General features: G+C 36.8%; 1 protein-coding gene across 4 annotated transcripts; it reads right to left on the reverse strand.

The window, feature by feature from the left end:
* Positions 1-970: 970 nt before the first annotated feature.
* LOC143855767 (zinc finger CCCH domain-containing protein 18-like) lies at positions 971-7,613 on the reverse strand. 4 transcript variants are annotated; one of them, XM_077365848.1, is made up of 8 exons: positions 7,407-7,613; positions 5,419-6,391; positions 4,189-4,356; positions 3,916-4,095; positions 2,571-2,647; positions 2,294-2,461; positions 2,089-2,206; positions 971-1,531 (listed from the first exon to the last, which is right to left on the reverse strand). In XM_077365848.1, coding segments are annotated over exons 1-8 (1,818 nt in total). In that variant the 5' UTR covers positions 7,408-7,613; the 3' UTR covers positions 971-1,398. The 4 variants fall into 4 exon arrangements, with proteins under 4 accessions (XP_077221963.1, XP_077221955.1, XP_077221954.1 ...); XM_077365840.1 differs by having other exon boundaries at positions 2,089-2,215; XM_077365839.1 differs by having other exon boundaries at positions 971-1,534; positions 2,089-2,215; positions 7,407-7,611.
* Between the last annotated feature and the right edge of the window lie 6,444 nt (positions 7,614-14,057).

Below are 14,057 nucleotides of genomic sequence, written 5' to 3' on the forward strand. Positions count from 1 at the left end.
TCCGACCCGAGATTTGTCATGGGTAGGGCCGGGTTTGGGAATCGTGGGTTTTCCGGAAAAAAAACCCGACCCGACCCGACCCAAGATATTTCTTGGGTAGGGTTGGGTTCTCCAAAACCCGACCCGCCCGACCCGAGTTGCAGCCCTAACCAAAGGATACCTTATTATCTAGCAGATCAACAGCTGAAATATCCTGTGATTTAAAATAAGTTTGAACAACAATCAGAAATCATATTTTGATTTGATTGCATTGCCTTATGTTTTAGTGGCATGTGCGCAATTACGCGTAAGCATGATGTGTACAAGAACACATTAATTAAGAGAATCCAACCACAAATTCATATTTATGACACTTCTGTCCTGACAAAAGGATGTGAGTAAAATAAAATAGTAGACATCAATCAAGCCCACTATTTGATAAAATTGTTTATTTGCAAAATCTCCACACTAATGTAAGCACATTTCTTCAATAAAATTGACTTCAGGACAAGTTTTGGAGTTGTATTTGCATTGACTAATGACGCGGACCATCCTTAGCTCATATTCTAATTTTTATGTTTTTTAAGTATTTTAAAGTCCCTTAGGGCCCGTTTGGATTCCTCATGCATTTGTATTTTGATTTGGATTTGAGTTTTGGATACAAAACACATCAATCATCTTCATGAACATGTTTTAAGAGAGAGAGAGAGAGAGAAAGAGGGAGGGAGGGAGCTCTCGCTGCTGCCGGAGCAACATCTAGGAGCAGCGATGGTGAAGGAAGTTGCCCCAAATATTGATTTCCAAATTATGTCTCGCAGGACAGATTTGAAAATCAGAATTTTTTGTACTGTTGTAGCTGATTTGGAAATCTAAGGATCTGATCCGGTTCAAAATATCAACTAAATCCAAATCTAAATCTTGTTGGTATCCAAACGTGGCCTTAAGTTATGTAGGAGGGGACCAAATGATTTACATTACCAGAATAGACAAAAAGTCCTCAATGAACAAAGTATCAACTAGAATGAGAAGATCCACGGTCGGATTACATCAACTAATTACTCATTGCTGCTGTTTGGTATAAGAGGCTAAGCACTTTCTCTATCTTTAAATAATTATTTTCATCTGTTTCTAAATTTTGCAGGAGATTCAACGACTTTTTTTTTTCTATGAACCCTGCATACTTGTAGTTTTTTCTTCCACTAAAGCAAAATATATTACAGATTCTAAGATACACAGACAACTTGCTTCTGTGATTACAATAAAAAAAAGTGTAGAATTTGTTACATGTACCTCTTGTATCATCTTCTTTGCATCTCCTCCCCCCAACAGGGAGAAAGAAAGTTTCAGCTGTTTCAGCTGGGTATATAGACTCGCGGAGGAGCTTGATCGATCAGTAGCGAGTAGGGAAAAAGTGTTGTATCAAAGTGGCGAAATAGATGGAATTAAGTACTCTCTAGCCTCTATAATTCTTCTGTTTGAAATCTCTATATGACTGGAAATGCTGCTTGCTATTGGAGATGCAAATGGACTCTCTGGGAGATTGATTCCTTGGCTGCTGCAATAAAGAATAAAAACACACAAAAATGTCATGGACTTAAAGAGGTTGTGGCAAAGTTATAAAAATGTCAACTAAAATTAAGTTGCTTGTCATAGGGGTGCAATTCGGGTCAGGTCGGGTTGAGCTTTTGCTAAAAAATGTATTGGAATCAACCTAAACCCGACACGATTTTCTGATAAAATCTCAACCCAAATTTAAAGAATAAAAACAAAGGAACCCCAACATCAGCAAAAAAAATTTTGTCACGGACTTAAAGATGTTGTGGCGAAGGTATAAAAATTATCAACTAAAATTAAGTTTTTTGTCATAGGGGTGCAACTTGGGTCGGATCGGGTTGAGCTTTTGCAAGAAAATGAATTGGAATCAACACAAACCCAACACGATTTTATGATAAATTCTCAACACAAATTCCCAAAAATCAACCAGATTTGCACCCCTAGTTTGTCATGTAACTATAGCACATTACGAAATGGAAATTTTTTTCAACTGAGACAAGGTGGCAATCTAATAAGATTTGTGGTTTCATTTCTTTGTTTACTTTTTTATCTCACCTCTCCTGATCACTGTAATTGGTGCTTGTATGCCTAGCCTTGTCGTCGCTAGTGGAACCATTGTTTAAAACGTCACGAAGATAGTTGAAGCGGTCAGTCGATGAAAACTCATTATGATCTGCACGAACTTCAAGGTGGAGTGAAATTTCAGGATGGAGATCCAAAAATGTATTTTAAAACTTGAATTAGAGAGAAAATCATTGACCTTCTGAGAGTTTAAAGTCATCCATGGGATAGCTGAGATAAGGATGAGTCAGTGGTTTAGGTGATAATTGCAACTCAGAGAGACGCCTTCTCCCGAGTTCAATCATCTGTTCATGTTCTTCCATCAGCTGCTTTCTAAGCGATCTCGAGTTATCATAGACTCTTGGAACTAAAAGGGAAAAAAAAAAAGTAAACCAGATATTAACTTTGGTACAATTAAAAATGATCAGAGAATAAAAAGGGCATCTGATGCATCATGGGGCATCTACACTACTTACTCGAATGAAGCCCAGGATCCATATCTAGAAAGTGAGACGGATAATACATTGGAGGCTCAAATTTCTCTGTGTACTTTCTGTAGAGACAAGAAAAACTTCCACAAATGAAATATATATATATATATATATATATATATATATATATATTTTTTTGATTTAGAAGCTGTATAAGAGCATGGGTATATGATATGCAAAACCAAGAAATATTTTTCAAGTGAAGTATGTCATATCATCTTTTATTGGTATTGAACCAACAAGCCCACATTGTACATGATTCAAAGACATATCCTCTTTTATTGGATTGAACCAACAAGCCCACATTGTGCATGATTCAAAGACATATCCTCTTTTATTCGATTGAACCACAACCCCACATTGTGCATGATTGAAAGACTCAAACAACCTCAAATCCGCATTCAGCCCAGCTTTGCCCGAACCCAACCCAAAACACCAATAGAAATGAGTGGGTCCATCGCACACACACATGCATACTTCCAATGAGATCAATTGGGCTTTAGTGGTTTGGGATTTGGTCACCATAAATATAGACATGCATCCAAAGGGAGAATTGGCGCATGTTGGACTATAAAAAATATTCATGCACATACTGGTATGCTATACATATCAGATATAGATAAGGGTCAAACTAAAATGCACAAGAAAAACAGGAGCTATCTGCAGTTTATATGAAATGAACCTTGTCACCTGCACTCAAAAAATTAAGTAATTAAAGAATTCATGGAACTCATTCTACTGCCCGAAAAAACTCACTCAAATACTCAAAAGTTGATTGAGCACTTGAACATTCAAAAAGTCTAACTATAATGTAAGCCATTTAAACTTGAAAAGGTTTGGTAAACCCTAATTTGGCCATCATTGATTCCAATTCAAGTTTAAAGTTTGACACCGTGTTTTTTTTTTTTTTTTTGAATGGAGTTTGACACCGTGTTTTGTATGCAACTGCTGTCCCGTGTTTCTAAAACCGATGCAAAATCTGTATGTGAGTTGTCCCTTCTCACCACTGAAACTTCTTAGTGGGAGGTTCTAGTGTTATGGGCATGCTTTGTCCTTTGGGATTATGAAGCTAATGAGGAATTGGCATTCCAAGAATAACAATTCTACAAAAATGATTTTTTCTTTGATTTAGTCTAAAGCTAAAATAGACAAAAAAAGAAAAAAAAAGAGTGAACATTGACCTCAGAATCATAACAGCCATTCTAGTATCAGCTCTATCCATTCACCACCACCAGTGGAAGAACAAAAAAAGTAAGACAGATAAAAGCAAATCCCAGAAATTTGTTTACTGCCATAATCATTGTCAATTTAAAGAAAGTAGAATCTGTACCTGTCAACGAGCCTCGATTTTTCCCTGTAGGGTTTAACCAAAACACGAGCACCACAGACAAAATGGGGATTTCCCTTTGTTAGAATCATTTTGACAGTCTCTGGATAAACAAATGTTACGAACCCAAACATACGCCTCTGCTGGGTAGGAATCCTTACATCCTGAACTGGCCCATAAATCCTGATAGACCACAACACAAGCACAACATATAAATAAAGAGAAATTCAATTGAAAAGGTCTGCTTTTCATGGAACGTTATGACATGCTAATTACATAAAGTAGTTGGAAACATCTTCCTCGGTGAAGGTGCTTTCGGCAGGAAAAGTCAGATAAATCTGTCGAGACCCGGCAACTATTCCACCTGGATCACTCCTCTCACTCCTGTATTCCATATATCTCGGAGCATCCTCCACTAAAATGACAGAATGTTGTCCATGTGGTCTGCAGCTCAATTGCAAAAATAACAACAATAAGAGTATAAGACATTAAGGTAAAAGACATCTCAACATAGAACATCCTCTTGTTTCTGGCTGCAAGAGATAATTCTAAGGCCTTGTTTGGATTGCAAAATTTTTTTGGAAAAGTTTGGAAAGGAAAAATATCTCAAAATTTTCTTACTCTTTTTGTTCAAGTTTAAAAAGATCAAATAACACCTTCTCCAACGGCTTACGCTTTTGTACTAATTGATGGTTTCATATGGTATCAAAGCAAGTTGCCTGGGTTCAAAACTCATTGATATTAAAAATCCACATGTAATGGCCAACCCAAAAGAGGGGCCGCATGTGCCACGTGTAGGCCAACCCTAAAAAGAGGGGCCACACATGAGGGGGAGTGTTAAAGTATAAAAAGATCAAATAACACCTTCTCTAACGGCTTAGGCTTCTGGACTAATCGGTTGTTTCACACTTTTTACACTTGAAAAAAGTTAACTTGAACCAAACCTATTCAATTTTACTTTAGGGGCACCTTCAATTTATGATAATATCCCTCTAAATTAATATAGTCACATCATTATCCTCTAAATGTTACATGCCTAGATGGGTCTCACTTAGAGTGGAATAAATTGGTTTGGCATTTTAGAGAACAAGATCATATTTAGTAGTTAGGATATATAGATTAGAATACTAATTTAGATTAGGATTTATCATTTCTTATGTTTATCTCCATCTCTGTCTATGTTTATGTCTATGTTTATCTGTAAGTGCTTTATATAAGCACGGTTACTGTTAGTGGAAATCAATGAAGAAATTAACTTAGAATTTGTGTCTTTTTGCACAATGGAGGACTGATCCTTCCCTCAAAGTGGATCAAGAGGATGATCTTCCCTCTAAAAGTATCAAATTTGTAGCGAACAAATTCAGTTTTGTAACACTAAATCATGGGAATAGAAAATTTTCTCGAGAAAAATTTTTATATCTGAAATTTTTTTCTTTACAATTAAACAAAAAAAGCAGAAATTTTTTCTTGTAATCCAAACAGGCCCTAATGGATGAGCAAATCCACCTGTCGATGAGCCGAATACTGTTCTTCAATCGAGCAAGCAACTTTGTAAGACTATAACCTGCCTTCCCGTGCCTCTGGCTCTCGGTAAGGTATCCCTCTGCTTGCAGTGTCTTCCCATACGTCTCATAATAAAGCATTGGCAAAGAGGCAATCGAAACAGGCATTCCTCTTCTTACTTTCAAGAGCTCCGTAAGCTCCGATTCTAGTTTCTCAAGTGACCCAGGTGAGAACAGATGATCTTCGTTAGCCAATTCATTTGGGTTTGGACTTAAGATTTGTGAGAAGCTATCGAGCATGGATTGACCATGGAAATATCTACAATTAGTACCATGTTTGCAATACCCTTTGTTAAAGTAGTGACAAGTTTTAACTGGGAACTCAGGAAGGCTCGGTGATCTCCGGCTCGTTCTCGCACTCAAAGTGCCCAATGTGGGTTCAGGGTAGTAATAATTGCTTGAGAATTCTGGACCAATATGGTTGACAGGTTCTAATTGATCCTCCAAGCTCAAGAAATGAGCTTGAGCTTGGTTATGAAGACGATAGTCATCTCCAAGTGAATCCACATAGACTGGAGGAACAAAATCTATGTTATGAATAGGTTGTTGATCATTGGCTACTTGAGGCTCCCAATAAGGATTTGTGACACGAAAGGTTGCGGGAGAAGAGAACGGACGAGATGCTGATGGAGTAAAAGGTGTGAATTGTAGTGGAAGATCAGAAATGGCATGCGGATTAGGTTGAATTGGAGTTGAAATGGTCGGTTTGGGGGACAATCCAAGCTCAGTTTTAGCTCTATTAATTAGAGAATGGATCAAACTATCAGGGCCGAATGCTAATCGAATCATTTCACGATCACCGTGATCTTGTAGAAGAAGGAACCCAATAATTTTTGTGACATGTTCAGGCTCGAGGCTCTGGATTCTGTTGAAAACAATCTTTGTAGACTCAGAAAAGTCCATTGTATATCCAGTCACTGCAGAAACCAAACATGACATAGAGTGAAACCATGGAAATTTTCTAAGATTTCCCACTAAAAATGATAAATACTAGAAAAGTAGGTGAGTTAAAAAACACTAAAAAAAAATTCTGACTTACAACTTCCAAATTAACACAGTTCTTAACAAAGAATATTTGAGATAGAGTGAAACCATGAAATATTTCTAAGATAGACCACTAAATAAAGATACATACTAGAAAAATAAGTGAATTAAAAAAAAAAACACTTAAAAAAGTGTGACAGACAACTTCCAAATTAACACAGTTCTTAACAATGAGTCTACAGATCTAAAGAACATAGCAAGATTTAGCCATCATAAAAGACCAAGGCTATAAGTACAAAAAAACATCAAAACAAGAAGAAGGGAAAAAAGACAAAAAAAGAAAGAAAGAAAGAAAGAGACCAACATCTCTGGTCTATTGTTTTTCTTCATTTTTTCTGAGCTTTAGCAATTCACACAACATATACCCTTTAAACTTACCCTAAAATCCTCTAAGAGCACCTAAAAAACAGCAACTTTTTAACCTAAAATAGATAACAGAACCTAAGCCTTAGAAATTTTGCCACAAACATAACAAAATCTTCATTCCCTAATCATAAAAACCATAAAAAAAGAATCCTTTCTTCTGGTAATAAAAATTAGATTTTTTTCCTTTGTCAAGAATAAGTGTAAAGAAGGTGATAAAGGGCAAGAAATTAAGTTCCCTACCAACAAAAAAAAACATCCATGACAGATTTGAAACAAAAAAAAAAACCCTCTTTTGAAGATTTGAGCCCAAACCCAGACCCAAAAAACTCAACTTTGTAAGATATCTAAAGGATATTGTTTTGTATTAGAAAAAAAAAAGTAATTTTTTGAAGATTATAAGAGAAACCCAAATTGATTTTTGAAACAAGGGAAGAAATAATGGAGACAAATTTAGTGAAGAACCAATAAAAAAAACAAACCCATAAATATTTAGAATAGATCTAATCATGAGAAAAATCTTACTCTATTTTTCAGAAGGAACAATCCAAAGCCCTCAAACCCCATCTATTCTCTGCAACATCTAAAAGGGTAAAATGACCTATTAAAGGGCTCCCTCTCTTTGAGTTCAAATCACCCAAATAAATAAAAGAAATTAAACAAATTATAAATTCATTTGGGCAAAATAAAATAACAATAAATAAACAAACCTTACTCAAGTCCTTACCCTACTACCAATTTTTAAATTTAAAATTCCTTTTTATTGTTTTCTCCAATTACAGGTTGTATTTGTCGTTACAGAAAATTACGGAGTTCAATGGGAAATGCTCCTGAATTTCCGAAATAGATAGAAACAGCTTTGCTGTAATTTTTAATGACCAAAATACCCTTGCTAATTTTAAATGAATTGGCCTCCAAGTAAATAAATCTAATCCAAATTAGGAAATTGCCAATGTGGGTATGCTTTGTAAATTCGACTCTTTATGGAAAACGTACCATAATGTACACATGTAGGAAAAATTGTTATCTGGCCCACCCCTGGCATTAACATGATCTAAATTATTCATCTAGGCTAGTGATATTGGCACTACCATGTTTTAAAAAATTGCACCAACTCAGTTCGTCTTTCTTTTCTAATTTTCTTCTGAGAGCTTTTCGGGAACTATTATAACCTTGACAGGTGTTTAAATAAGAAAAGACAAGCTGAGTTTGTGCAGTTATTATGATATCGTAGTGCCAACATCAATAGTTAATAGCCTTCATCTAATTGATTTTTAGTTCACTGATCAGATGATGATCTACGATATCAATTATTCAGTTCTAATCGAAGGGTTGAAACTGCTCAATTGAACACAATTTTTTATTCATGGTAGGGCCCGCTATATGAACAGTCTAGATCATTCTACTATTGTCGGGTTAAGTCCAGTCATTTGATTTTTGATTCATGAATTGAGCACGATTCAACTCAACTAAGCCTTTGTCCCAAACTAGTAGGGGTCGGGGGATTGAGCACAATTGCATCTTGTAAATCATTGTTACTATTTTTTTTTAACCAGACCAAATTGGTTTATGAATCAGAAAATCAGGATTCATTCCGGTGATTTGATTTTTGGGTCGTGGGACAAATCGATCTTTGGTTTATGAATCGGAAAATCAAGATCATTCCAGTGATTCGATTCGATGTCTGGGTCATGGGGCAAATCGATCTTTGGTTCATGAAGCAGAAGATCAAGATCATTCAGGTGATTTGATTTCTAGGTCGTGGGGCCAATCGATTAGGGCTGCAACTCGGGTCGGGCGGGTCGGGTTTTGGAGAACCCAACCCTACCCGAGAAATATCTAGGGTCGGGTCGGGTCGGGTTTTTTTTTCGAAAAACCCACGATTCCCAAACCTGGCCCTACCCATGATAAATCTCGGGTCGGGTCGGGTTTTTTCACGTTGACGCAATTTTTTAATGAAAATTCTTGTTTGGCAAGGCAACTCAACTCATAGAAGGAGAAATTACACTTACATTACACTTGAATCAAACAATGATGTAATTACACTCACATTACACTTGAATCAAACAATGTTGTAATTACAATCAAACAATGCTGAATCAAACACTTGAATCAACTCAACTCATAGAAGTAGAAATTACGATCACATACAATAACAATGGGTGCGTGGGTTTTTACTTTTAACTTTTAACTAACAATAGAAAAAAATGTACATACTATAACTTATGTAACTCGGGTCGGGCCCCTTCAAACCCGGCTCGACCCGAGATTCATGCGGGCTTTTGAATGCTCAACCTGGCTCGACCCGAAACCCATGAAACCTGAACCCAACCCAGGCTATTTTCGGGTCGGGTCGGGTCGATGCGGGTCGGGTAAAACCCGGCTCGAGTTGCAGCCCTACAATCGATCCACATATCAAGAAATCGTGTCATCTTAGTGATTTGGTTTATGGGTTTTGCATGTCTTTGACTGCAAAATGGAGGTGTATAATTGTCTGCATTGATTTAATTCCATGTACTTAGGTTGATTGGTAAATAATAAAAAAATGCTAATTATATTGGCACTCCCATGTTTTAATACTTGCACTAACTCACCTTGTATTTTCTGTTTTAATTGGCTTCTTAGAGCCTTTTAGGAATTGTAATAAATGTTTGATAGCTTGATAAGTGATAAAAGACAAGGTGAGCTTTTTGGGAATGGTAATAAATCGTTTGATAGCTGAATAAGTAACAAAAGACAAGGTGAGTTACTGCAAATATAATAACACGGTGGTGAGAATATCAGTAGCCAAAAAAGAACTACAATTTTATATGGTGATTGGTCATTTTTGAATTTTAATGTTGTAAGGGCACTTTGGTCATTAGCGTGAGTGTTGTGGTACAATAGGATGACCGGTTCAACCGGCTAGAGTGGAGGGACAACCGTCAACGCAGTGTACGGGAAATATCCCCCTTCATTTAGGCTGATGGTTAAATGATTAAATCCCGTTTGATCCGATGACATGGAAAAACGTTTCGGATCTCCGTTTGAACAGGGCCGTTCCGTTGAGACTTGAGAGTAGCACTGGCCCTAGGGTTTTGACCTTCTTAGTTCTTCAAACGTAAATTTTTTACTCTTCAAATTTACTAAAGGACGAATTGTATGGAGAGACTAGGGGTGTCAATGGACTCGGACAGTCCGATAGATGGTCTGAATTCGAACTTTTTCTTTTTTTTGATGATGGGTAAACTGATTCGAACTTAAACGGATAGATAGACACATTAACAGGATCCATTGACACATTTCATAACCCTATCATAGGAACCGAAATTATTACTGATCGGATCGGGACAATCAACAAAAGCCCGCAGGACATAAATACGATTTTATTATACTATTTCATGAAAGGGAATTGATATATCCGCCCCTTTTGAGTACTTGGGACACCCGGCCGCAGTGTACGTGACAATTACACTGTGGCAATCAGCCCCATTGAAGCCTTCTGACCTGAAGTACATCAGCCCCTTCACAGTCATTGATACATTGTTGCTGGGTGTTCCAAGTAATCAAAAGGGGCGGATTTATTCTCTTTATGAGAATACCATCTAATTTTTAATAACTTTAAGTGTTATTTTAGTAAATATAAGCCATGCATTATTTGAACAGTTTCTTTTTTTGAGTAATTTTCATTCATCTCTCTCAAGTATGGAGTCACCCTCTTCTCTCCCTTCTTTAACCATGGATACTACACCCGGCTGACCCTCGTAGCTACTGATCAAGTTTGCATTCGCCCTCTTTTGAGAATTTTAAGTCTGTAAAATGTAAGTGGGAACTAGTAGGACAATCAGATGGATGGTCCGATTTGAAATGGATTGTGTTTGAGACATAGGAAGAAGGATCCGAAGAACACTCTGAATCCGAACTGACCGATAAGAAATGTGAATGGATCTTGACTAAGACATTGTTGGAACCGATCAAAGTGGATCCAGAGACCCATTTTATATGAGACTTTCAATAAGATGCAACGAGTGGGGCCCACATTTGTTAAGTTCTTTATGATGGGCTGTTTAAATTATTTCTGGTGAGATCTAATAGGGTGGCCCACATTTCCACTTATGCCCTGTTCAGATTGACAGTTTTTTTTTTTTCTTTTTTGGAAAAGTTTGGAAATCAATTTTTTTTTTCAAAATTTAGGCTTTTCCATTGTTTGATTACACGTGAAAAAAGTGACATAACCATCTAAGTTCAAGTTTTATCTATAGATACCTTCAATTTATAATGATATCCCTAAAATTTACCATTTTTCTTAAAATTGTGAAAATAAAAAAATTTCCTACGAAAAATATTTCCTCAAGAAATGTTTTCTTGCAATCCAAACAGGGTCTTAGATTTTGATTAGTACATATTTAGGGTTTTCTTAAATGGGTTTTAGATAATTAAAGGATAATCCCCTATGGGCAGGTTGAGGCCACCCGAAACCGACCCGAAGAACCACTTACTAAACCTGAATCCGACCCCACCTGAGGAATCCTATTTTCCAGCCCGAACCCAACCCGACCCGAGTTTTTAAGCAAACAAAAAAAATTGATAAACAATGTCGGGTTTCACTAGGGTCAGGTTGCTCTAGCCCTCAACCTGAACCCTAACCGAATCCAACCCGACCCAACCCGACCCGACTTTTTTTCGGGTTGAACCCGACCCGACTTTTTTTCGGGTTGAACCCGACCCGAGTTGCACCCCTAAATTACAAATAGGAGGTGGACATCCAAAGCAGTAGGGGTGAGTCCCATGTGGGCCACACTCTATTTACTACAAGACGTGCAGATCCCATCATATAAAATTACAAATGAGATAGTCGACGGCCTAAGACCCTGATTGGATTGCATTAAAAAAAAACATTTTTGACGGAAAATTCTTTTCACAATTTAGACAGAAATGATATGATTATGGTTAATTTAGAGGGGGGTCATTATAAAAAAATTTAAAATATTTTTCCTTTCCAAACTTTTCCAAAAATTCTTTCAATATCCAAATAGGGCCTTATTGACTTTCTTTAATTTTAGCGTTTTCCCACGAGACCGACTATACAGAAAGTCACTATTACGATCAATGGTAAAAAAAGGCAATTTTGGAACGTACAAGGGGAATATGGGACATGCATGTGAGATCAAGATCATTGATTTCACATCATCTTCGTCCCATCTTGAACATACATCTCATTGTTAAGCTTTTGGTGGTAGAACAAAATTTGATCCATCCATATGACATAAAATGGGCGGTATAAGGTTTATAGTTGGTCTAAGAGCTATGTTTGAGCAGTTTAAATGAATGAAACTGGCGTGGTTTGAGGTTTCACTGTAAAAATAAAGTTCACAAAACTCACACTTCCGATAACTCAAGCCAGCCTGATTCACTCATAAGACTTGGGCACATACACATGTGTCTCGTAACACAGTGAGCGGTTAGATGTGATTTTTAGTATCCATTAGGCCATGTTTTGGCACCCGTGAAAACTTTTCCATGAAAGATTAGTTTATCAAGTTGTGGGAGAGGGGCATGGAGGGTGGAGAGAGTTGAGAGGAATGAGGAAGGAGAAGGTGGGAAGTGGCTAAAAAAATTGAAAAAGAAAAACTCCATTTTGGTTTGAGGGTGGAATTTTCCAAACCTATTAATGTTATGAGACCAATTTGAGATGTTTTAATTATGGTTTTAGTTGTTCTTATCATGTATTAATTCTATCTGACTTTGCCTTAATTGTGGTATTAGATGGTACGAGGGAATTTGATAGACAATTTGACTTGGGAAATTATTCTACTAATGACGACTGAATCCCTCTAGTGTTATGTTCTTTAGGTTTGACTAGTCTCATGTTAGAGATCGAACCACTAGAATGCTATTGACTCATCCCAACAGAAGGGTCAAAATGGCATGCTTGATTTCTTGCCAGAATCGCATTGATGCACTTTGAGTAGTCTTGTACAATCTAATTATATTTTCCTAGAGTTAGATTAATTTTGCGCAGGCTAAATCAAATGAAAAGTCTATTGCTTGTGAATAAAGGTGATAGGAAACTTGTGCATGCATGTGATTATGACTATCTGTTTATAGCTTTGAATTTATTTGACGTCCTAGGCGATTATCTACAATTGATTCGTTACGTGGGGCAAATTTTGGCTAGTAATAATGGATCCATACAATTATATGCTGCAAGAATTTGTGCTATGCTTTATTGAAGGACAACTTTACTAAGCCCACAATTGAAATTAAAGCACAGGAAAGCAGAGGGGCGGCTACTTATGAGAAGTGGGAGCATTTGAATTGCATGAGTTGCATCACTATAAAGCACTCTATTTCAACTACAATCTGAGGTACCCTTTCAAACTCAAAAAAAAAAAGGCAAATGAGTTTACTGCAAAGGAAAACATTAGTGCATTTGAGGAAATATTCAAGAAAACAACCATGGCATTTGCTAGTAGCTTTATGATTATAATAAGAACCATGAAGTATGATTGCTAGAGTGGTGTGCGTGAGCGCGTCATGAAGATGAATGATACGGCTTCTCACTTAAAGAGGATAAAAATATGAATCACCGACTATTTGCTCGTTCATTTTTTCATGACATCTTGTGCAATTTATTTCATTCAAGATTAAATACAACACACATGAAGGAAAGGAAGGAGATGAATGAGTTGATTGCCATGCATGTCGATGAAGAGATGATTGGGATTGAAAATTCTGGTGGTGCTTACTTCTCCACTCACGACTAATAAAGGCCACTTCAAGAAAAGAAGCAAAAAGGGATTTGATGAAGGCAATATGAAGAGACCTTCAAATGTTGTGGCCCAGTAGGGTCAATCAAATAAGATCAAGCCTATCATCAAGTGTCAATTCTACAAGAAAAGGGAACATATAAAGTAGTAGTGTAGAGTCCAAAAAATGGTTTGAAAAGAAACGTAAATCCTAAGTCTTTGTCTATTATGAATCATATGTAGATGATGGCCCTAGAAACACTTGGTGGATATATACTGGTGCAAATATTCACATCACAAATTGTATACAGGGATTTCTCACAAGTGGGGGATCAGGGAAGGAGAGCAAACCATTAAAGTAGGAATGTAATAGAGGCTGATGCTAAGGCCGCTTGATATGGAAGATAATATTTGTGTTTCTACTATGAGGAAAGTGTTCCGCAGGGAG

Source organism: Tasmannia lanceolata, unplaced genomic scaffold, assembly GCF_043159265.1.
Source record: "Tasmannia lanceolata isolate RefF3 unplaced genomic scaffold, GAP_Taslan_0.1 ptg000003l, whole genome shotgun sequence".
Taxonomy (NCBI): domain Eukaryota; kingdom Viridiplantae; phylum Streptophyta; class Magnoliopsida; order Canellales; family Winteraceae; genus Tasmannia; species Tasmannia lanceolata.